Genomic DNA, 21,631 nt, shown 5'->3' on the forward strand with positions numbered 1-21,631 from the left:
TTGGACAGTGTTCTCGAAGCTACCAGCATGAGTTTGAGCAAACTGCGGGAGGCAGTGGAAGACAGGAGGGCCTGGCGTGCTCTGGTCCATGGGGTCACGAAGAGTCGGACACGACTAAACAACTAAACAACAACAAATATCTACTTATATACCTATTTATCTACTTGTACTTTGACGCGCATTTGAACTGCTAGGTTGGCGGGAGCTGGGACCGAACAACAGGAGCTCACCCTGTCGCAGGGATTTGAACCGCCAACCTTCTGAGCCCTAGGCTCAGTGGTTTAGACCACAGTGCCACCCGCATCCCATTATGGCCCCATACCAGGTTATTTGATAAGCAGCACAGTTTGAATGATACCTTAGTATTGCAAGCAATGTAGTACATGTCTTCATCAACTTATTACCTATGGTGGATTTTCCTGGGAAACTCTGTTTTGAGAGCCAAGGATTTATCAAGAAAGTATACCTCAGGCAACATAACAGTAAATCTACTCATTTCTTTTTCAGGCTTACTTGCACCATTGGGAACCATGTTTAAGACTTGTAACCTCACACACACACACAAACACAAACAGTGTTTCATTACAGATAGCTCATTAGCTATAACCTTTATGCCTTACTCTTTGCACTCTCCCCAAAGGCAGCATCCCAATTCCTTGAGATATTTAAAACAGGAATAGGAAATAAATTATATAATTACTTGGTCTATTATACAATTAGCTCACCATAGAGATGGAAATAAACCTGTCTTCAAAAACGTTTGAGATGCGAAGGCATATCAAATGCTTCTTTTTCAGTGCCTGTTTTCCAGAGACTTGTGTTCTCTCCATGTCCTTTTCCATTTAATTTCTTGGTCCACCTCTAGACCCTCCTTTAGCTCTTTAGAAACCAAAAATCCCTCTCCTCCTTTTTTTCTCTTTGTTTAAAGAACTAGAGGTAGCACAAACACTGGCCTCCCCCCCACCCAAGTTTGAGATGAGATCTCTAGTACTAATATTCAAATGTGCAGCTTCTGGCCCTCCCCCAGACGAATCTGCCATTGCTAGCCAAGCCCAATTCTATTACATCTGGTACCTCAAGCCCCATAGAACATAAACTACATGAAGGGACAACTGTTGCCAGTCACAAGCCAGTTTGGAGAATGGGGCTAAAATTAACAGCAAGGTTCAAAACCCCAGGCTTGGGCAGAATCAGCATTAAATTCCAAAATAAAATTAAAATGAAACAGTGCATTTTAAGTGTTCGTTGTAGCTACACTTTATACCTTGTAAGAACCAGTGCAATATCATCACCACCACAGCCCAATCACCTTTAAGACCTTAAGCAAGCACATAAAACACCAGCTAAATTGTTTATAACAATGGTAATTCAACCTGTAGAATGAGTGAACTGGCCATATATATGGAGTGTTCACACACTGCATTCAATACTGTCTTGTATTTCCCTCCCTCACTGCATAGAAATTCTGCATAGAAATTCTGGGGGTTGCTTCAATTGATTTAGAGAGGATAATTCTGAACATTAACAAGGGTAGGTGAGTTACCACCAAAGACCAGCAAACAGACAATAGATGCTAGGAAACAGTTAATTGAAATGAGCCCAACACATTTGGGTTCTATACCCCCCCCTTCTTCAGAAGCAATTCTTCCTTGCTTGTTTCTTCACGGAAAGACCTCCTGCGTCTAAGCAACGAAGGATACGCTCCACTTTGTGAGAATTAGGCAAGGAGACTTGCCTCTGGAGAAGGCAACCAACGCACATTGGGAAGATTTGTTTTAGCCGGGAATGGCAATGTTGGGCTCCTGGAGGAAATCGATTGTCCAAACATTTTCTTGGAGTGACTCCTGCATTGTTATAAAGCAGCTATATCACAATGGTTAATATGAAACAAACAAATTAGAAAATATGGAATTCCTTGATTTCAATAAAAGAGATACCAGCCTTACTTGAGACACAATTTGATTATTAGCTTTCCTGCAACAAACTACTTTCACTACTAGCGTTTGGGGAGGTTAAAATGAAAAATTAGATCAGCTTTATGCAGAAACAGGGATCTGAACCTGCCTTATCCTCATCCACTCGAACTTACACGGCAACCCTTAGGCAAGCAGGCAGCCTAATAGACATGTTAAAACTGGCTTCTGTCTCATCTCCTGCCTTTTATTCTTTCTCCAGACAAAGCCACCGGGGTTTACTTCCGTCCTATAAGAACGCGGCAAGATTGAAAAGTTGGAGTTCTGCGCGTCCACTAGGGCGAACATATCTCCTCCAGGCGCTGGGGAGTCCCCACTGCCCCCCGGTCCTGCAGGAGGGCAATTGACACGTGATTTACAGAAGATCCGAGCTCTTAGTTTCAGCAGAAGCACAATATGGAATACTGTTTGGGGTTTCTAAAAAGGGCACGTGAGGCTAGGGAGGAAGGGAGGTGATACTAAACGAGATGCTAGGAAAAATTAACGAACATGAAAGGAACTGGAACATTTGCAGTGGCTACATAAAAGAGCGGCGTTGCAATGAAATCGCGAGGGATGCGCGTGGGCCCTTTCTATGCGTGCATCTAAGAAACGCCCGGACCTCTAAAAACTGGACCACGGAAAAGGTCCCAAAGGTGTTTTCCATTCCGTATTAAAAGCGAACACGGGTAATAAAGCTGATCCAGGCAAGCGCAAAGCAACACGGAAATGGAGGCTTAATGGAACGGCCCCCGTGTTAAACTGCGGGCCTGTTTGATCCCACTGAAAAGCTCGGAGAGGAAGGCAAGCGCTCCGAAGACTAAAACCGCAGCAAAGCAGCGAGGAAAGATCCCGGCATAAAAGTGTCTAGAATGGAGTGACAATTGTCTGAGATTGCTCGGATTGGAACGAGCGAGAAATGAAAATGTATTGAGTGGAATAAGGATGCTTAAATTGGATAGATCATGGATTTGGTAATGGGCGTAGCCAGGATGGGGGGCAGAACCTCAGTTTGCTATGTATTTTTATTGGGTTTTTTATTTTGGGGGGGGGCAGCGCCCCTCCTTGCCTCCCCCGTGGCTACGCCCATGGTTCTGGTGCATAAAGTGGTATGGCAAGGGACTGGGCTGCACTGAGAATGGCAAGCAGGCATACTCCTGTATTGTTTAGAGTGGACAGATGTGTTTGGAATTAAGGAGGAAAAGCAGTCCGGTACCATTCCGGAGTCATAACACCCCTCCTTCTGCACGTGGACTTTATTGATCCCTCTTACAACTGCAAAGCCATTGGCACCCCGGCTACATCCCTCTCCTTTCCTTCGCTCCACTGCCACCCTCCATGCCCCTGGTGTAAACGAGGGGCCTGGAAACACCTATAGCTCAGGCATCCGGTCCACTCGGTACTCCAGGGGAGCCCGTTCTCTTCCTCCTCTCCGACAGCAGTCCGTACATCGTCAAGTAGGAAGGGCGCTCCGAGGTACCCCAAGGCCTGACATTCCCATCGGCATCGCCATCCCTTCCGACTTGGTCCAAGGAGCCAACGGGCAAATACTTTCCCAGGCGGAAAGTGAACCCCCACCGGAGCCGGGGGTGTCATGCTGAGACCTGCTGCGCACTTGACCTGGATCTATCATGCTGCAATCCTACGGAAGCAAGCAGTCCTCAGTCGGTTACGACTTCCGACGGTTTGCAGAGCTTTTTGATCAGAGCTCAGCACCACCCAACTTTCCCTGGAAGCCCCCCAGGTTTCGACCCAACCTATTCCAGAGGCAAGCCGTGGAGAGGTCTAGCCTAACTCAAAGTTCAGGCCTCGCTTCTTCTCACCATCCGACAAGAGAGGCCTGTCTAAAACCGCATTGAAATCACGAAGGCTCCCCCCACTAGCCCAGAATCCGTTTGCTGTGAAGCGCATTGCGATAGAAGTGAGAGATCGGTCGCTAGATGGATAGGGGGGGTGCATAGTTGGGCTTGCAACTTGCAAGGTAATCTATGCCATTGCGTATCACTGACATGCTTGGGCCCAGCCGAGGCTTGGCTTTCCACGCCGCTGCTTTTCCGTGGCCCGCCCGGACACATCCTGGCCCCGCGGGAGAGCGAGGCGCACGGATGTTCGCCTCGTTTGTCAGCCTTTTCGCGGTGAAGCAGGGGCGCCCTGCCATGTACAACGGGAGAGGAGGGTGGGAGAGAAGAAGGGTGGAAGGGAGGAGAGAAGAAGGGATCCCGTTTCCCTGCCTCCTGTGAGCATATTAGGGGGGAGCTGAAGTGGGAAGCCTCATTCCATGAGGTGAATCCCGGCAGATTGGAAGGAAGAGGAAAGTGGAGCTGGGGGGGGGGGGGTTGAAGGAAACCTGCCGGCGGGCGCCCTGCTGCCTTTCTCAGCACTGCCTGTCACTCCCCAAAACTTGTTATCCTTACAAGGCATCCGTTTGTTTGGCTGATCTCAGCAAGGTTTTCTCCTCCAAGTAGAACTCTAATTGCTATAATTCGACTGTATCATTTTGGATCATTGCACTATTGTTGTTTTCTCTCTCTCCCTCGCTTCCCCCGAGCCCGGAAACAAGGGCGCTCCGGTGTGAAATTAGCAGGTTGCAGGAGGGAACAGGGAAAGGGAGACCATCAATGAAGGGAAGTTTGTTTTTATTGAAAAGGCTAAGGAGAGAAGGGGGAGAGACAAAAAAAGAGCCAAGGAAACGCAAAGGCGCGCGGAGGCGAGATCGGTGGTGCAGACAGCAGGCAAGAATCCCCCTCGGCCTCTGTGCCGCCGGGACCAGGGCCAGTGGCAGCTGGACCCCGCTTGTTCCGATGGGGCATCGAAGTTGGCAAGGCGTGGGATGGGGAGAGGAGGCATGGGGAACGGAGGATCTGGGCGGCAAAAAGCTTGCTCGCCCTTCTGGCGGGAACCAAGCCCGGGAAGGATTTGGAGGGAAACCCCACTAGGGGTCACGGGGCTTAGCTACCCTTCCCCAAGAAGAAATGGGTCCGGGGAGAGGGAGCAAGAGTCCCATTTGGGGTGGAGGGGGGCTTTAAAAAGTTCATGCCAGATCAAGTGCCACACCCAGTCCTACTTACTCAGAAAAGCCATCCATTTATTAGTGGCATGCAAACGGTTGCTTGTCTCTACGGAGAGCAAACCCGGTGCAAACGACGTCAGTTTTGTACCAACACACACACACACACGGTCGTTTGGCTGATTTGAGTTGAGAACCTTGTTGGTCTTGAGAAGAGAAGAGCGCACGACTTTCCAGCTATGCTTTCTCGCTCTCTTACTACAACCGTGGTTCCTTAAAAAACGGTCAAACAGAGCGAGGTATATTTTGCTTGGGTGTTCCTATTTTTTTTGTTTTAGGCTCCCTTCGAAAAGGGAGTGGAAGCGCTGCTTAAGGTTACCCAGACCTGCAGCTCAACTGCAATTTATTTGTTTAAATCGACCTCGGACGAGCTCAAAGGCTGAAGGCATTGGAGAGCCCCTGGCAGGGACTTTCGGGTCCCTCCGTCCAAGTAGCTTTCGCATCTGAATAAAAGGGACGAGTGAAAGCCGAGGAGCGAGTCTCCCCAGGTTGCGAGGTCACGATTTCTCCCCAGTCTGCCTAAGACTCAAGGGGAGAAGCGGGTGGCTGTGAGCCAAGAAGACGTGTTGTGCCCACCGTCGCCCAACCAAACGAGACCTGGAAGTCGCCCCGTGGGACAGAGCATCTCCGGGCAAAGCGGGGCTTGAGGGAAGGCCGGGACTTTCCCTCTCCCTCTCCGACACAGCACTACACCACTCGGGCGGGTTTGTACCAAGGAAAAGGCGAACCCAACACAGAGGAGGAGGGAAAGAGGGAGGGTGTCGCATCGGAGCTAAAGTGGCGACGCCAACCAGCATAAGTGCTCCTCTGCCTGGTTTGGTTGGGGCATCTTTCAGAGGTGGTGGAGGCGCAGGCGGAGAGAGGCACAACCTGCTGCGGGAATTGTTCGGTCGGGGCTTTCCCTGCCCTTCCAATAGGAGGCCAGGCACCTCGGTTGGTTTCTTGGGTTGGCCACAACAATAAAATTCCCTCTCTAAGTCGCGATCGGATGGATGGATTTGGCTCTTCCGGATGGATTTGGCTCTTCCAGTCCCATCCTCTGACTTAGCCCTCCTCTCCGCGCCCCCATTTGCCCTCTTTCTCTAGACTTGAGAAAGGCAGGTGGGATTAACTCCGATTGTGGCTGTTGCTCTTGTGGTTGGTATTATCATCTTGTGGTTGGTATTATCTTCATCCGCATCAGCATTGTTGCTGCTGCTACTTAAAAAACAAAAACACTATTCCTGCTAATAAAGACCTCCTCTCCCACCCCAGTCTTGAAGCAGTAAAGTCAACCTTATTTTATTCATTGATTGCTTGTTGTTCGGGTGCGTTTGAGTTGGAAGACCAGGATGGCGAGAGACTAAGACGAAGGGCGGTCTCGTGTTTCTTTAACTGCTCCCCATCCTCATGGTCTTCTTAAAACTCTGCCTTTCCCAGGGCGAGAGAAGAGGGGGCCGTCTCAAGCAGAGGGAAAGCCTGTTTGGTTTCTCCTTTCTACAGCAAGTGTCGCGCTGTGAGGAGAAGTGGGACGGGGGCAAAAGCAACGGGGGTGAGGCGAGGCGAGCTGCGAGAGCCGGGCCCCGTTGTGGGACGACCCTCCTGTGCGGAGGCTCCCCCCCCCTCCGGGTGCAGGCGCCCCGCTCCGCTTCCCAGCCCCTTTTTCCCTCCGTCTCCAGTGGCGGATGAAACGCTTCTGCCAAGGCAGCTCCGGAACGTCGATGGCACATTAGCATTTGAAAGAGTTATCCAGATGTTTATTACAGTTTGAGAGAGACAGAGGGAGAAGAGAGAGAGATCCCAATTATAAATCCTTGTATTTTTAAATACCCAGTGTAAGCGATTCAAGTAGATGCCTTTGTAAATTTCTTTGACACGTTCAAACGAGGAAAGTTGAGCAGAAAGAAAATCAGGCCTGGAGTATTCCCCTTATCCAAAACCGGGATTTTTGTTTTTTAAAATTAACCATTATTTGCTCCCTCGCTCTGCCTCCGCTGTTCACGCTGCCTTCGCAGAGCAGTGGGGAATCTCGTATTCCAGAAGCAGCAGAACGGAGCACACGGCGGTATTGGGCCCCGATCCCGGTCCTCCGACGGTTACACATCCGCATCTGCCTACCAAAGAAGGCCCACTGATGCCAACGTGGGGTTATTCCCCAGTCTTGAACGAGCTTTAACACTAGGGGAAAATTCTCCCTGACAAAATACTTGTTTGAAGTAGCAACAACGACAATGAAATGGATCTAGAAATCAGGGTGGTTTAGGGACGGCCACCATCGTTGGGAAGGATCAGATACCTGGCACTTTTATCCTCTTGTTGGAGGAGGCCGGTGCCAGTGGAAGCATCAAAGCATCCTTAGCCCGCTTGGTTTCAAAAGAGAGAGGCTGCTGGAGGATAGTCCCGGGTTTAATGCCATCGCATTCGCAGCCGGCCAAACCTTCCCGGCTTCAGGCGAGGCTTTCAGCCTTTGACTCAGTCCCAGCCACTCAGAATCCTTTTGATCTCGTCTGGTCCCATTTCATTCCAGTCAAATCCCTGATCTGCCACAGACCTGTCTTCACTCTGAAGGCAAATACAGGATTCTTCTGGGATCTTGGTCGGTTTGCATTTGAAGGTATACTGGATCCACTACAACAGCAACAGCCAAACAAACAAACAAAGCAACAACGACCCTAGATTGAATAAATAACGAGGAAGCGGTCGAGGAAAGTCTATTAGGTCCTTTTGAAAACTCCCTTATGATCGTGCCCGCTCGTGCTGATGAGCTTTTAATCGTTTGATAAATCGAAATTTGTACGCAAAATGTGTTTCCACACGGGCCACCATTGCAAATTAATCTGTACCAATTTGTTAGTGAACGAACTTTTTCTGATAAACAGTCTCAAGTGTTTTTGATATTTCTCTCTAGCTACAGAGAGAGATCTGTATTTTTATACATGAATGAATGCGTGTGTGTGTGCACACTCGATGTACAGATACTCCCACACACGTTCTGTATTAATGTTGCAATCCTAAACACACACTGTAAGGTTTATTGAACATAGTGGGATTTACTTCCAAGTAGTTCAGGACAGAAGTGCTCTGTGCTCTATTTAGGCAGCACTTGTATCAAAAATTATAGAGCTGACTAATGAAGATCAGCACTAGCGGAATGCAGTAATAATTAATCCAGTTAATCCCTCACTAATTTAATAGTGCCCAACAACCCACTTTTAAAACAAAAACAAAATTAGGGGAGGAGGGCTGTTTCTTGAATGGAACAGTAAGTTATTTGGGAAGATCGGGACGAATATATGACATAGTTAAGACTCCGTTCCCTATATAATATAGTTAAGACTGTAGAGTCTGAATTATTTGGGCTCATCGTCCCTGGAAGTGTCAAGTTGGCAGGAAACTTTTCCAAGGAAGAGGAGTTGAACGAGATGACCTTCGCCAATCCCTTCCTGTCCTTCAGCTCCAGCAAGGACGAGGTCTGGGCAGGGAAAGTTAGCCTGCCAACTTTTTGTCAAGCAACCCGTTCCCGTTCCCTGCCCCCTCCCCTCTCGGGATTCCGGACCGCGTTTTCCCCTTGGCTGGGAGCCGAAGGCTGCCCAGCCTCTGGAGAGAGCCAATCAGAGCGCGGCTCCCAGCACGTGGAGGAGAGGGAATCAAGAGCCAAGCTATTGCGGCTCAGGCGCTACACTTGTTCCCAGTGTCCTGGGCAGGAAGAGGGGCGACTTTGCCGGCGCTGCTGCCGTTGCCTGGTGGGGGGAGGGGTGCCAGCCCAGCCCGGAGCCCGGAGCCCGGAGCCCACACGCGCCGCCACCCGGAGCCCGGCCAGGCGCGGCGGCGCGGGAGGGGCCAGCACGCCCAAGCCATGAGCAACCAATATCAAGAAGAGAGCTGCTCCGACAGGCCCGAATGCAAAAGTAAATCGCCAACTTTGCTCTCGTCCTACTGCATCGACAGCATCCTGGGCCGGAGGAGCCCGTGCAAGATGCGGCTGCTGGGAGCGGCGCCCAGCCTCGCGCCGCTGGCCGGCAGGATCGAGCAGGACAAGGCCGGCCAAGGTAAGCCCAGCCCAGGGGGGCAGAGGAAAGAGCAAGCGGGCCTGCCAGACAACTTCGCTTCTCCGGGCAGCTCCAGCGAGCTCCGCGGAAATCCTGCGCCCGGAGAGCGGGCCTAGAGCGCGGAGACCCCCTTGCAAGTGGCGTGGATGGGCGCGTGGGTCTGAGATGCAGGCGACCCACCGCCCAGGCGATCAGGAAGGTTAGGGGGCAGAAACGGACTGGGAGGAACTCCGCTTCCCCGCCACTCTTGGGGTCTCTTTTTTGCCTTGCCTTCCACCACCAGCTGCATCCCAGGCACGCCCGGGTCGCCTTTAGCTTGCTTGGGGAGAAGAGAGGTGGTGCCCCAAATGGGGCTCTCCTCTTATTTTTTTGGAGAGGGTGGGGTGAAGGAAGATAAGTAACGGCGGCAAGTCAGCAGGTCCCTGGCGCGTCTTTTCCGTTGCTGCTTCGGCGGCGCCTTTCCGCTGCCAGGCCTGCTTGGGGAGGGCGAATAGATAGGGCGTCCTTTGGCGGGGCTCCCGGTTGTAAAGAAGTGGGGCTCCGGGTAGAATGTGTTTGGAGGGGACAGAGAAAAAGCGTTCCCCCCCAACACGCATATACAGAGTTTTAAAATATTTTAAGCCTCTTTCTCTCCGGCCTTCCAATGCATGGGGATCTTCGGGTGCCCGCAGAGCTGCTGGAAATGCTTTTGACGAAGCCGACAGGTGTCAAATTGTCGGCTGGAGGAAGGGGACTTTTAATGAATGCACTTAAAAGAATAGTAATGTTAATAAGTCAAGTAGTTGGAATAAAAACTAATGCAGAGAACAGTTAGCTTTTGCTTTCGTCCAGACACAATCGTCAAATTTATCTCTCCGTACAGTTCCTACAGGGGGTGGGTTTGATAGAGCTTTCTGTGAATGATTTTGGTCTCGGGACGGGAAAGGGAGACGTCGAAGAGATTCCACCTGGTTTGGCAAAAATAATTGCAGCTGCCCGTCTAGAAAGTTGAAAGCATCTGGGCTAAATGGGGGGGTGTATTTACACCGGGGGCCCCCACGCACGGTCTGCCCTTTGCTCCGAGTTCCGGGGCCCGTTTCTAGATGCAGACTGAGGGTCCCCCGGCTGGGCGGCAGCGAAACGTGCCCGGCCGGGTCGGTGATGGGTGCGTGTCTGTCTGTGTTCGTCTCCCCGGCAGGACCGGCCAAGGGCAGCCCGGGGGGCTTCGAGGCTGCCGAGCTGCACCTGCCGCCCAAGCTGCGCCGCCTCTACGGGCCCGGCGGGGGCCGGCTGCTGGCGAGGGCCGAGCGGGTAGAGGCGGGCGCCTCGTCCTGGGACTCGCTCAAGATCAGCCAGGCGCCGCAGGTCAGCATCAGCCGCAGCAAGTCGTACCGGGAAAACGCGCCCTTCCCGCGGGCCGCTGCCGCCCTCGACGAGCTGTCCAGCGGAGGAGGAGGAGGCGGCGGCGGCCTCGACGGCAGGCCCGGCCGAGACGACGAGTTGCTGGACGACGAGGACGACGAGGATGACGACGACGACGAGGAGGAAGAGGCCGAGGAGCTGGACGAGGAGCTGGAGGACGACGAGGAGCTGCTGGCCGAGGCCAAGGAGGCCCGGCGGGCCGCTGGGGGCCCCGTCGGCGTCGTCGGGGGACCTGGCGCGGCGCCGGGGACGGAGGGCGCCGACGGCTGCTCTCCCAAGGAGGAGCTGCTGCTGCCCGTCGACGAGCTGGTGGAGGGCAAGGACGGCGAGGACAGCGTGTGCCTGTCGGCCGGCAGCGACTCCGAGGAGGGGCTGCTCAAGAGGAAGCAGCGCCGCTACCGCACCACCTTCACCAGCTACCAGCTGGAGGAGCTCGAGAGGGCCTTCCAGAAGACGCACTACCCGGACGTCTTCACCAGGTAGGTGGCGAGGCGGTTGGGGAGGGAGGGGCAGCTGCCCAACTTGGGGGTTCCGCGTGTCCCCAGGGCGCAAAGCGAGGTCAGCTGGTGCGGCTCCCCTGGCCACTCTTCGCTCAAGTTAGACGGGGCTGGAAGGAGACAATCAGTATAAACTCTTAAGATTAAAATCGACGGAGGGGTGTCTGCGGGCAGAATCGGAAGCCTTGGGACTTGGGGATAAATGTACACGACAAGAAGAAAAAGTGCGCGCGCCTGGGGATAACTTGGGAAGTTGTGAAACTGACGGGGTGGGATATGTTGGGAAATTCCCTTCTCCCCCCGTTGTGTCCCAGGGTTTTATTCAATCCACTCCGCGTCCAGGAGAAAAAGTCATTCTTTTTTTGAGGTTCCCTTTCCTCAGAAGTCCAGACACCCCATTCTTAGGATAGGAGGAGAGAGGGGCTTGTGTGGCTCAGCCCGAGTTCTCCGGTAAAGGACAGGTTAGAGGTGGGTTTTGGCCGCGTCTTTGTCAAACCCTCTCCGGGGTCTATTTTTGCCTTGATCCTCTGGCTAGTCTGTCGGGTATCAGTTTCAGCGCTCTCGGTGGAAGCTGGAGCGCTGCCCTGCCGCAGGGAAGCCCCGTGCGTATATATAGATAGATTTAGTTTTGAAAAGATCAAAGTATTCCGCTTGAGAGGGCTAAAAATATGGGACGAGAATGGCAGCTTGCTTGGAAAGCTTTGGCAGAAGCCCCAAGCGCCCTAAGCGTCCGCCCGCCGGTTCAGGACGTTTCTGGGCACTGTCCAGAAAGAAAAAAGAAAAAGATTTTTTTTAAAAAAGGGGGGGGGGAATCCGGAGGGAGAAAGTCATTCTGATCCACTGCCTTGGCCTTGAGGTCTGCTCCTTACAGGGGTTTGAAGCAGAAGCCTAACCGGGCACGCTTACTTTGAAAGGAACCGGGCTGTTCGTCTTCCCCTGAAGCGCTTTATCAGACGTGTATCAGTTTGATCCGAATTAAAGCGGTGTCAAGTTGCATTTGCGCTTTCAAGGGGGAAATCCCTGCCTCCCGTTAACTAGAATCTGCTTGGGAGACGAACTTAATTGCAGTGAAAATGACAATAATGCAAATCCCCATTTTGTTTGCAAGTCTGTGCCTAAGTGGTTTGGTGGGTTTTTAATTTTTAAATCACTCGGTATCAGATCCTTTCCTTTCTTTGGATTCCCCCGTACTCCTAAAATGCTCCCATTTGCAATCCGGAGAAAAGGAGCGGAGAGCATAACGCTATTAACGGGGTTACGCTCTCAATAAGTAGGCGAATTTCGTTTTGAGCTGCAAAGCCTCTTCTGCGAGGAATTCCTTTTACCGCATCCGGATCCGAGAAGGGTCGCTTTCAGCAATATTTGTAGCAAAGGTTTTGCTATTTACCAAGAGGAAAGGAATTACTGATCCTCAGAATAAAGAGATTCGTTTTGGCTTCTTATTAAGAGCGACCCTAATTCCCTTCCATATTCTACTCCTCCTTGGGGCTGCAATCCGGTTCCCATTTTAACAGAGTAGCCCACTGAAGTCGGTGGGATTTACTTCCGAGGAGACCCACGTAACTCAGTTTATTGCACTGTTAAAGTCGTTAGCCAAGGCTCGCCTCACCTCTAATATGGGGGGTGGGGAAGAGTATTTCCGTAGAAATGGGATGGGAAGCAGCGTTTATTTGCTGGAATCTCCTTCGGAGCCAGCGGGCGTAAGACGCAGCTTCGCCGGCGTGGCACAGGAAATCACCGGGATCCCCTTGCTTAGGAAACGGAACTGCCGGCTTGAGCGAAAGCTGCTGCCTTGCTTTGCCTCGCAGCCACTCAAGGCAACGGCCTGCCTAGGCAGCGCCCTTCCTCTGGAAGCCCGACCGGCGTATGCTCCGATTTCGCTCGGAAAGGTCTTTGAAGTGGAATGTGCCGGCTGAGGCTGGAGAGGTTTAGCCAGGCCGCTCCTCCCATGGCGCGCATCGGGGCAGAGAGGCTTTGGTGCGGCCATCTCTGTGGGGAGTCAGACCCTCGGGCTGGAGATCTTTTTTTTAAAAAAAAAGAAATAGTTGGCAGTCTGGAGGAGCTGGGCAAGGGCGAGCTGGTTCTTCCGTTCCAGCCCGGCCAGGCTCCCTCTCTGGCCAGCGCGGCGCTTTTCTTCCTAACGGAGGGAGAGCCAATTATCCCGGGAGCTCTCATATTCGAGGTAAACAGATTATAAGCAGTTTTCTAACATAGTAATGGTTTCCGATTTGCCTTAATTGTTGCAATAATAATCGCAATGAAGGGCTCGCGTTGCCGCTCAAAGGATCTCCTCTGTGCCGCGGCGCGGCATTTGGAGGGGGGAGCCTTGCTCCGGCGCGCGGGGCTGCGGGCCTTGGCCGGGGTCGCGGCCCTTCCCAGCAGACTGTTAATGCCCCCGCTCGCAAGTTTTCCTCTTTTCACTTCCTCCAAACATTTCCCCCTTCGTAACAACAACGGGAGGAAAGGGGTTTTTTTTGGGGGGGGGGGAGGGACAGGGACACGCAGATCAAAACAAGAAACTTGGGAGGGTTTTTTTCTAGTCTGCTTTGTGCACCCGATTTCAAGCTAGCCTTCTCAGGATGTGGAGAGTGAAACGCTTCCTGGTTTGGGATATTAATTTTTTTGCGGGGAGTGGGGGTATTGGGGGCATTCCTGGGCGATCCAGCGTCAGTGCCAGTAGGAACTGGAGCGAAGGGTAGGAAACTGGCCTTGTTTGGGACTTTGCATGTGGATGGCTCTCCCCTATATGGGCAAAGAAGGAAGGAGGAGTAGTAGCCTTCACCAAGGCGGTGAGCCGCGGGACCCTTTCTTTCCCGCTACCCCGCTTCACAGGGCCTCACCTGAGCGTGTGTCTTGTTGTGCTTGTTTCCCTCCCAGGGAGGAGCTGGCGATGCGCCTGGATCTGACCGAAGCCAGAGTGCAGGTGAGTCCAGGGGCAGCTGCGACGGGGACTGGGAGCGCTCTCTCGGCGGGCTTGGGGTCCCCGCAGGTGGGGAGGGAGAGGAAATATTGTTTAAGACCCTTGAACCCAAACAGGCGCTCGCTCCTTCTCTCCTCCCCCCACACCCCCAAATTAAGACCAAACGCTGGGTGATGGGTGCCAGTCTGCCCTTTCCCTCGTTGAAACCAGTTAATTTCGTTCCGGCTCTGTACGGGGGGGAGCAAGCCCCCAGCAGCTTTCCTTCTGCCCCCTTTCCACCCCCACCCCGATGAAAGAACTAGCTGTGGTTGTCAGCCCAACGCAGCGAGAAGCAGGTATTTGCCTGCGCTCTCAAATGGCCCATCGGGCCTCCATCAAAGGGCACTTTGGCGCTCGAGCAAACAGGGAGGGGCTGTTTGGTTTCCTCTCCGCTTGGCCCGAAGAGAGTCAGCTAATGCTATTTGATTTCCTCGATTTTGTTTTTGGCTCGACGGTGCAATGCTATTAGAAGGTGTTTGCTCCCCCACCCCGAGCCTGGAGGCTACGCAGCGCGGAGAGCCAGGCGCTCCACTCGCCCCTCTTCGGCCAACCCCCCGACAGATGGCGGCGGCCTTTTGCCTCCGCGCAAATCACTTTACACTGAAAGTCAGGCGCGGCGAAAGCATCATAAATTCCATATGGCTCATTTAATACACAACAGCTTCTCGCATTAGAGGGGCTAATGAAGAGCCCGGTCCCCTCCTTTCTGTTGACACATTTCTCCATTGTCAAACAGAGATGTGACAGCAAATCAGGATTTTCAGCTCAGGGGAATGAGTCGTGGGAAAGTTAAATAACTAAGAGAGAGACAGAGACAACCCCCCTTTTCTTTCTCGCCCTCCCTTCCCTCCCTATTCAGTGGAGAAGATGTAATTAAGGGGAATATGAATTATTAGAGCCCCTCGGTTTACCTTTGGGTGTACTCAAACTTATTAATTCAATAAGAGAGGGGGAATTTGCAGTGGGGCCAAGTTGCTAATTGAGTTGGAAACGGAAAAGACGCGCCGAGACGCCACGTTTGCCGTTGCCTTGAGCCGCAGTTCCTAGGCTGGCTGCGCTGGGACCTTCCTAGAGGCGAGTGGAGCAACACAAACGAGAAGATGGTCCCGGTCTCCCTGCCCCCCTTCCCCCCCCCGAATATGTGGCTCTCTTTCTCATTTTCCCCAACCTATTTCCAAATAATTGCCTCCTATGGAAGCCGAGGCTGCAATCCTATTATGTATCCTCACATGGGAGTAAATCCCATTGAACTCGGTGAGATTTACTTCTGAGCATACACCTATGAGGTTGCATTGTCAATCTGTTTAGATTTTAGAAAGTAGACCTCCCGTTTTTATTCCTTTCCAAATTTGGAGAGGGATATATTTTCGGTAGTATTTCAGCGCTTTGGCTCCAAAACTGGAGAAAGATGTCGATGGCTGATATGACTATATAGAGAACCCCTCCCTGTTTTTATTAATAACTAGGAAAGGGGAGGGAAGCTTGTTTATTGCTGCCCCTTTTGCTTTTCATCTCCCCCCGCTGAAAAGACCAGAGCTCTTTGCAAAATGTGACCGTTCTCCCCGAGAACGGCTCTGGTGGCGGCTCTGAGTGTGGGTGGCTGCGGAGATGGCGTAATAACCACAATAATAATAATGAAAAATAATTTGCACGGACTGGGAAATTAGCGTTAGAGCCTTTTAAGTGCCGCTAAGAAGGCATGGGTTTAAAATTGTCATAAAAGAAAACATGATGTTTAGCGTGTGTGGCTGGCGAAAACATTCAACTGTCTGTCAAACAGTGGAGTTGAGAAAAGGCGGGGTGTGTAGGGGGGGGGAGAACCCGCTGAAAAGGCTGTATACGTGGAAGCTTTTGAAGAAAATAGAAGAACATTAGGCGAGGTTGCTTGAATGCAGTCGCATTGGTTGTATTATGTATTATGAAGGTGCGTCTTGCAGAAAGGCAGCCGCTTAAGAAGGAGCTGTTGCGTGTGTTTCTACCTGTAGCCCAGGAAGCCCAGCCTAGTCAGAGCCTGCTCAAGCTGATGGATCACTCCCGTTAAGAATAAATAGATCTATATTTAGCCTGCCTTGGCCAGGCCAAGGGCTGGATCCACTTTAAGGTCACCACCAGATATGAGCGAAACAAGATGCGTTTAATTATTGTCTTTATTTCCAATAGGGCACCATCTATTTGCATGGCGCTTTTACAGATTCCCAGGGACGCGGGGGCGGGGGAGAGAGGCAGGTCTCTGCCAGCGAGGAGCTTGCCGTCTAAATTTCTACCGTGAGGGGGACACTAAGGAAGACGGGGAGAAAACTGATTTGTGATGTCACTGTCACGTAGTTCTGTCCCATTTTGGGTCTGCATGCTCAGCAGTGAAACTTCCCACCCCTCTGCCCCAACCATTTGCGATCTGGCGGGCACGAAAGACATGGAGGAAAGGCAAAATGGGGTCTGGGCGCAGAGAGGTGGGCGCTCTTTTGCCAAGCCAGAGGGCCCTTGCTTCCCTTTCCCCTTGGTTCCCTTTCCTCTATGGGCCTCTCCCTGGGCAGAAGCGCTGGGTAGTTTCAGACGATGACTGCTCCAGAACCGCCACGGAAGCCCGAAGATGGGCGCTGCGCTTAGGCCCAGGTCCCCCGACGGCCTTGGCGCCGAAGCGAGCGCTGGGCCTTCCCTGAGGAGAAGGAGGAGGAGGAGGGGGGAGAGGAGGGGTCGTCGTCGTCGTCGTCTCTGGGCTGCCGAGGAGCCGCGAGGGCCGCGCTTGACTAACCGCCTTGCCCCCCTCCCCACCCCCTTGTTTTATGTTTTGGCTTCCAGGTCTGGTTCCAGAACCGGAGAGCCAAATGGCGGAAGAGGGAAAAGGCCGGCGCCCAGAGCCACCCGCCCGGCCTGCCTTTCCCTGGGCCCCTGTCGGCGTCTCACCCGCTCAGTCCCTACCTTGATGCTAGTCCTTTCCCTCCTCACCACCCAGCTCTCGACTCCGCGTGGACGGCCGCCGCCGCAGCCGCCGCAGCCGCCGCCGCCTTCCCCAGCCTGCCGCCTCCTCCTCCCGGCTCGGCAGCTCTGCCCCCCGGCGGGACCCCGCTAGGCCTCAGCACTTTCCTGGGAGCGGCCGTGTTCCGACACCCGGCCTTCATCAGCCCCGCCTTCGGCAGGTAAACTTGAAGCAGGCGCGGCCTAAACCTCCCCCCCCCCCACGCTGTCAACGAGAAGACCGTTACCGACGCGCGCACGTGCCGCGGCGGGGCTTCCTCCCGAGTACGCATGCGTAAGGCACGCTTCGGTGTCGAAGTGGGCGGGGCCTCAAGGGAATCCTGAGGGTGGGAATGGCGAAGGCAAATCTTGGCCTGCCTGGTATTATATAGATTTGGGCGCGGGTTGTGCGCTGAGGCCCCCGCGCGTGAAGGTGCAGCGGTGCTTCTGAAGGCATGGGAAGGGAGAGTGGCTCTGTCTCCCACAGGACTAGATCATGGGCCATTCATTGGCCTCATCCAGCAAGCTCTGTCTGGCCATTTTCTAGACCTGGCGCAGGAGTGGTGGAACTTTTTCTGCTTCAAAACTTCAAGGGACCTGAGACGCTTCCTGCTCAAACCTTCAGAAGTTCCTTTCAGTGTTCGCTGGGCCTAACTCCAGCACTTATGGGCTTGGTGGCGCTGGAGAGGTTCCCTCCTTGTGCTGACAACAATGACCTAAAGATGTCCATGCCAGGACAGGATGCAATAGTTCAGTCGCTTTACTTCTGGGTTGCAAGTATAGCTCCCCAGTCTTTAGAATATGGAATTCGTATGAGTTGGGAATAATAATAATGATGATGATGATGATGATGATGTTGATGTGTGCAAAGCTCATGGTACCCTCCTGTTCCCTAAATGGATAGAGATAACTTTAAAGGAAAAGGCCAGTCACTGGCATTTGCATTTAGACCATGATCTTAAGCACACTGGCTGGAAGGTACTCGTAAGATTTTCTTCTAGCTAGATGGCTTGGCCACATAATATTATTTAGGTGATTAAATGACAGTCCGTTTATTAGAATAATCTTAACTTTAAAAATGGTCTACCTGCGTTTTAACACATTCATTTTACCTTTCATCTTTGTTGATATTTGATCCCACACTAAATAGTCACAGAAAGGCATAAAATGAAATCGAGAAAGGTGTTTAAAAATGAATAAAGACAACTTAAATCCACTGAAAAGTCACAGCAGTGACTAGAGATATAGGCTGTCTAGTTTACACCTGAACGGAAAACCAGGCTTGTTAGTCAAGGATAAAATAAAATAAATGATACTGCAGCTACCTTTCTTTAAACAATAACAAAACAATTAATTTAAAGAAGTCAATAGGTAATTATAAAGAGACAAAAAAGCATTGTCGGGATTTATGGAAGCCGGAGAGAGGTTGAAAATGGAAGGGCAAAAGAACTGCAGTGATGTCTCTACTGATGAGAACAAAGAAGAGATAGATTCATCGCAGGCGAGACGCCACTTAACACAATTATGTGTTGGAGGAGGGTTGGGGGAAATCCAAGTAAAATTTAGTTTTGTGTCGTGGGGGAACGCGAGAGCCGCCCAGCTACAACGAAAGCGTTTCCGCCTTTCCCCTAAGCTCCCGAGTGACTCAATTTCCCTCAAGGCAGGCAGGCGGCTACGGGGCTGTCACGCCCCCTACTTGCCGCCGAGATTCTACACTTGGAGCGCCGCTGCATCAGCCGGAGCCCTTGCGCTACCTCCCCTTGCGCCCCCCATCAGATTGAAAAATGAGTTGTAAAATGCTTACTAAACTGCCTGGCTAATAGGCTGTGCGATCAAAATAGGCAGGCGACGAAAAAAGAGAGCGAGGAAGTAGTGAAGGGAGCAGAAGAGGAAAGCAGAGACTTTCCCCCTCGCGCTTCCATCTTGCTCTTAAAATGCGAAGTTTTTAGGAAAGCTTTTCACCTTCCATAGAAACTGCCTTCTGAAAAGCCAAGCCACTGTGCATATAGGGTTCCCCGTTTTGCTATTTGTGTTTTTTTTTAAAGAAAAACACCCTCGGAAATCGTAGCCTATAAGAGAGCAGCAAGATGCAGAGCGTCCCACTTCAGGGCTGAGCTGCGCGAAGAATTTCAGGAGCAGAGTGTCGGGGAACCCCCCTCCCCGCGCCCAAGTAATCCTCCCCAAGGCCCTCCCCGCGCCAGCCAGCCAGCCAGCCAGCCCGCAGTCCGGGAGCTTAGGCGGCTCCGGGCTTAGTATGTAGCCCCTGTTGCCTTCCAGGCCCACAGTTCAATTCCTAGCCGTGATGATGTCAATAATCACCTCCTTGGTTAATGGAGAGTCTGTATATCTCGACGTGCCAGTCAAGGGGGTCAGTTGCTCTCTTCAGAGCGGCTGCTCCGGGGAGAGGTAAGGAAGGAAAACTAGAGGGGAAGGCATTTCCAAGATTGTGTCATTGAGCCGGGATGCTAGGGTTGCCGGAGAATAATTGGCATTCCACTGTGCGGAAATCCACAGGGACGGCGCGCCCTGCTGGGCGTGGGCATCCGCCCCGCGAAGGAGCCGAGCGGCAGACACCGCTTCGGGCATCCAGGACCTCTAATAAGGCGGGCCGAGGAAAGTATAGACATCGGAAGGGCAAGGGGAGGGGCGCCCGAGAAGCGAACGTGAAGGACAAGGGGAAAGAGCCCGCGGAGGCAGCGTAAAGAACCACCGCTGTAGCTTGGGGAAGATGAAAGTGGCGGGAGAGGAGAGGGAAACTTGAGCGGGGAGAAAAGCCATCACCTAAAAGTCTCGATTGTTACCACTATTTATTATTAGCAATAGTTTTTTAAAAAATATTATTCTCTCTGATCACAGTATAAGTCGCAGGCTCAAGCGTCGGCTGCCAGCGAGCTCCTGTCACTAGCAAGTGGGAGAGGATTAGGCGCCTTACAGACAATCTCGTTGACGGGGCGTTTCTCTTCCAACCCCGCCTGGCTTATGCTGCCCCGAGAAGGGCCGCGAGTAGGAACCGGCCAGACCTTAAGCTTGGAAAACCCAGGATTCGAATCGAGGCCCGGGAGGGAACAGAGGCGGGACCTTGTTTTGCACACCGCCCCGGGATCCAGACAGGGTGAAGGGCGGTATAAAAGCACTGATCAAATACCTAAAGAGCATGTGGCTGTTGCAGCATTTGCCCGGGTCGGGATTGGCCGCTCTTTCACTCGCAGCCCTATAATTCTGGGGAAGCCAACTTGACGCTCCCCATAAAGTTGTGGAAGGACAAAGCCCATGAGCCCCCCGGCAACGGCTCAGTAGTAGTGGAAATTGTAGTCTCAACTGTATGCGGAGGGTCGGGGGGTTGGGCTTTCTCCGCCTTAAATTGTATAAGCGGAAGTTGAGAGTCCTCCGGAGGCCTGTTTCCTTGCCTTTGAAAGTGGGTTTGCCCTTGAATGGACTACAACGCCCATGAGCCACGCTCCCTGGGCCTGATGGGAGCTGGAGTCCAGCAGCCCCCAGGCCCGTTTTAAAAGCAGCCTGACGCGGAGGATACAATGTAGACGCGCTTTTGTTAGTGACACGGGGTTCTGGGGGTTCGCCTGGTCGCCCCCCCTCTTCCGGGCCAGGGCGAAGCGCGCGCGGAGGCGAGTGGGCCTCGCACTGTCAGCTCGGCCCTGACCGCCCGGCCTGTGTCCTCTTGGCTTGCAGGCTCTTCTCCACCATGGCCCCGCTGACGAGCGCGTCCACCGCGGCCGCCCTGCTGCGCCAGCCGGCCCCGAGCGTGGAGAGCGCCGTGCAGTCGGGCGGCCTCTCGGATCCGGCCACGGCGGCAGCGGACCGGCGCGCCTCCAGCATCGCGGCGCTGCGGTTGAAGGCCAAGGAGCACGCGGCGCAGTTGACGCAGCTCAACATCCTCCCCGGGAACAGCACGGGCAAAGAGGTGTGCTAAGCAGCCCCGACGCGGCGGGGCGAGGCCGGCCAGAGATCGCCTGGCGGAGGAGCGAAACCCAAGACCAAAACGGGAGAGCGAGAAGCAAGACAGACACATACAAAGAGAGACCGAGGATCCGCGGCGGAGAGCTTCTCCTCCGGTTCGGTACTCGGAGCAAGCCAGGCTCCTGCTTTTCATGCTTCCCTCGGGCCATTCAGCAGAAGCTCCTTGGCTGGGACTACCCCACGCACCCGCCACCCCTTCCCCAATGTCATTCCGTTTCTTGAACACCCAAGTACATCCAAGGAGGAGAAAGGAGAGAGGACCTTTCGGAGCGGGGCGCGTGGGCAGGTACGACGTGGCGGCGCAGCCCACGCCCCTCTCTCTCCCTTCGCCACATCTAGTCTTGTCACCCTGGGCCGATCTTAAGAGGAGCTTTGGGAGGACGTCGAAACCAAGGATGCTGCTTGGGCCAGGCCAAAAGGAAGCCAATGATGCGATGCTGTGTTAAAACGAACCGGTGCACTTAATAAGGCATAAGGGGATCGGGGTGGGATCGGGGAGAAAGTCTGGTCTTTTCCTTTTCCTTTTCCTTTTCTTTTTTATTTTTGTCTGTGTGTGGAGGGGTCCTCCTATCATCACACCAACCAAGGGTTTTATAGCAAACCAAAGGGAAAAATAACAGTGCTAGAATATGGACTGTTTTAAAAAAAGAAGTCACTAAACTGTGATGCTCTGTACATACCATTGTTATTAAAAAAAATAAGAAAAAGCAAAAAAAAACCACAGCAACCCAGAGCTTTGTATATTTGAAATGTTATATAACAATTGCACTCCGTGTAGTGTTTGTACAAGTTTGTCA

The 21,631-nt window shown here is 52.8% G+C and overlaps 1 protein-coding gene and 1 long non-coding RNA gene across 4 annotated transcripts in view; one reads left to right on the top strand and one right to left on the bottom strand.

The window, feature by feature from the left end:
- The window catches only part of LOC307214004, a 583,863-nt gene extending 566,922 nt beyond the window's left edge, over positions 1 to 16,941 (bottom strand). For all 3 annotated transcript variants that reach the window (XR_013837817.1, XR_013837818.1, XR_013837819.1), the window contains exon 1: positions 16,824 to 16,941. This is a non-coding gene — a long non-coding RNA (uncharacterized lncRNA). The remainder of the gene's footprint in view (positions 1 to 16,823) is intronic.
- On the top strand, positions 8,362 to 21,552 carry ARX (aristaless related homeobox). Its single transcript, XM_079972282.1, has 5 exons — positions 8,362 to 9,047; positions 10,225 to 10,927; positions 13,823 to 13,868; positions 16,704 to 17,041; positions 20,547 to 21,552. The coding sequence occupies exons 1-5, from the start codon at positions 8,855 to 8,857 to the stop codon at positions 20,785 to 20,787; spliced, it is 1,521 nt and encodes a 506-aa protein (XP_079828408.1). The 5' UTR covers positions 8,362 to 8,854; the 3' UTR covers positions 20,788 to 21,552.
- Positions 21,553 to 21,631: the final 79 nt, after the last annotated feature.

The sequence above is a fragment of the Podarcis cretensis genome, assembly GCF_951804945.1.
Source record: "Podarcis cretensis genome assembly, chromosome: 4".
NCBI classification, from domain to species: domain Eukaryota; kingdom Metazoa; phylum Chordata; class Lepidosauria; order Squamata; family Lacertidae; genus Podarcis; species Podarcis cretensis.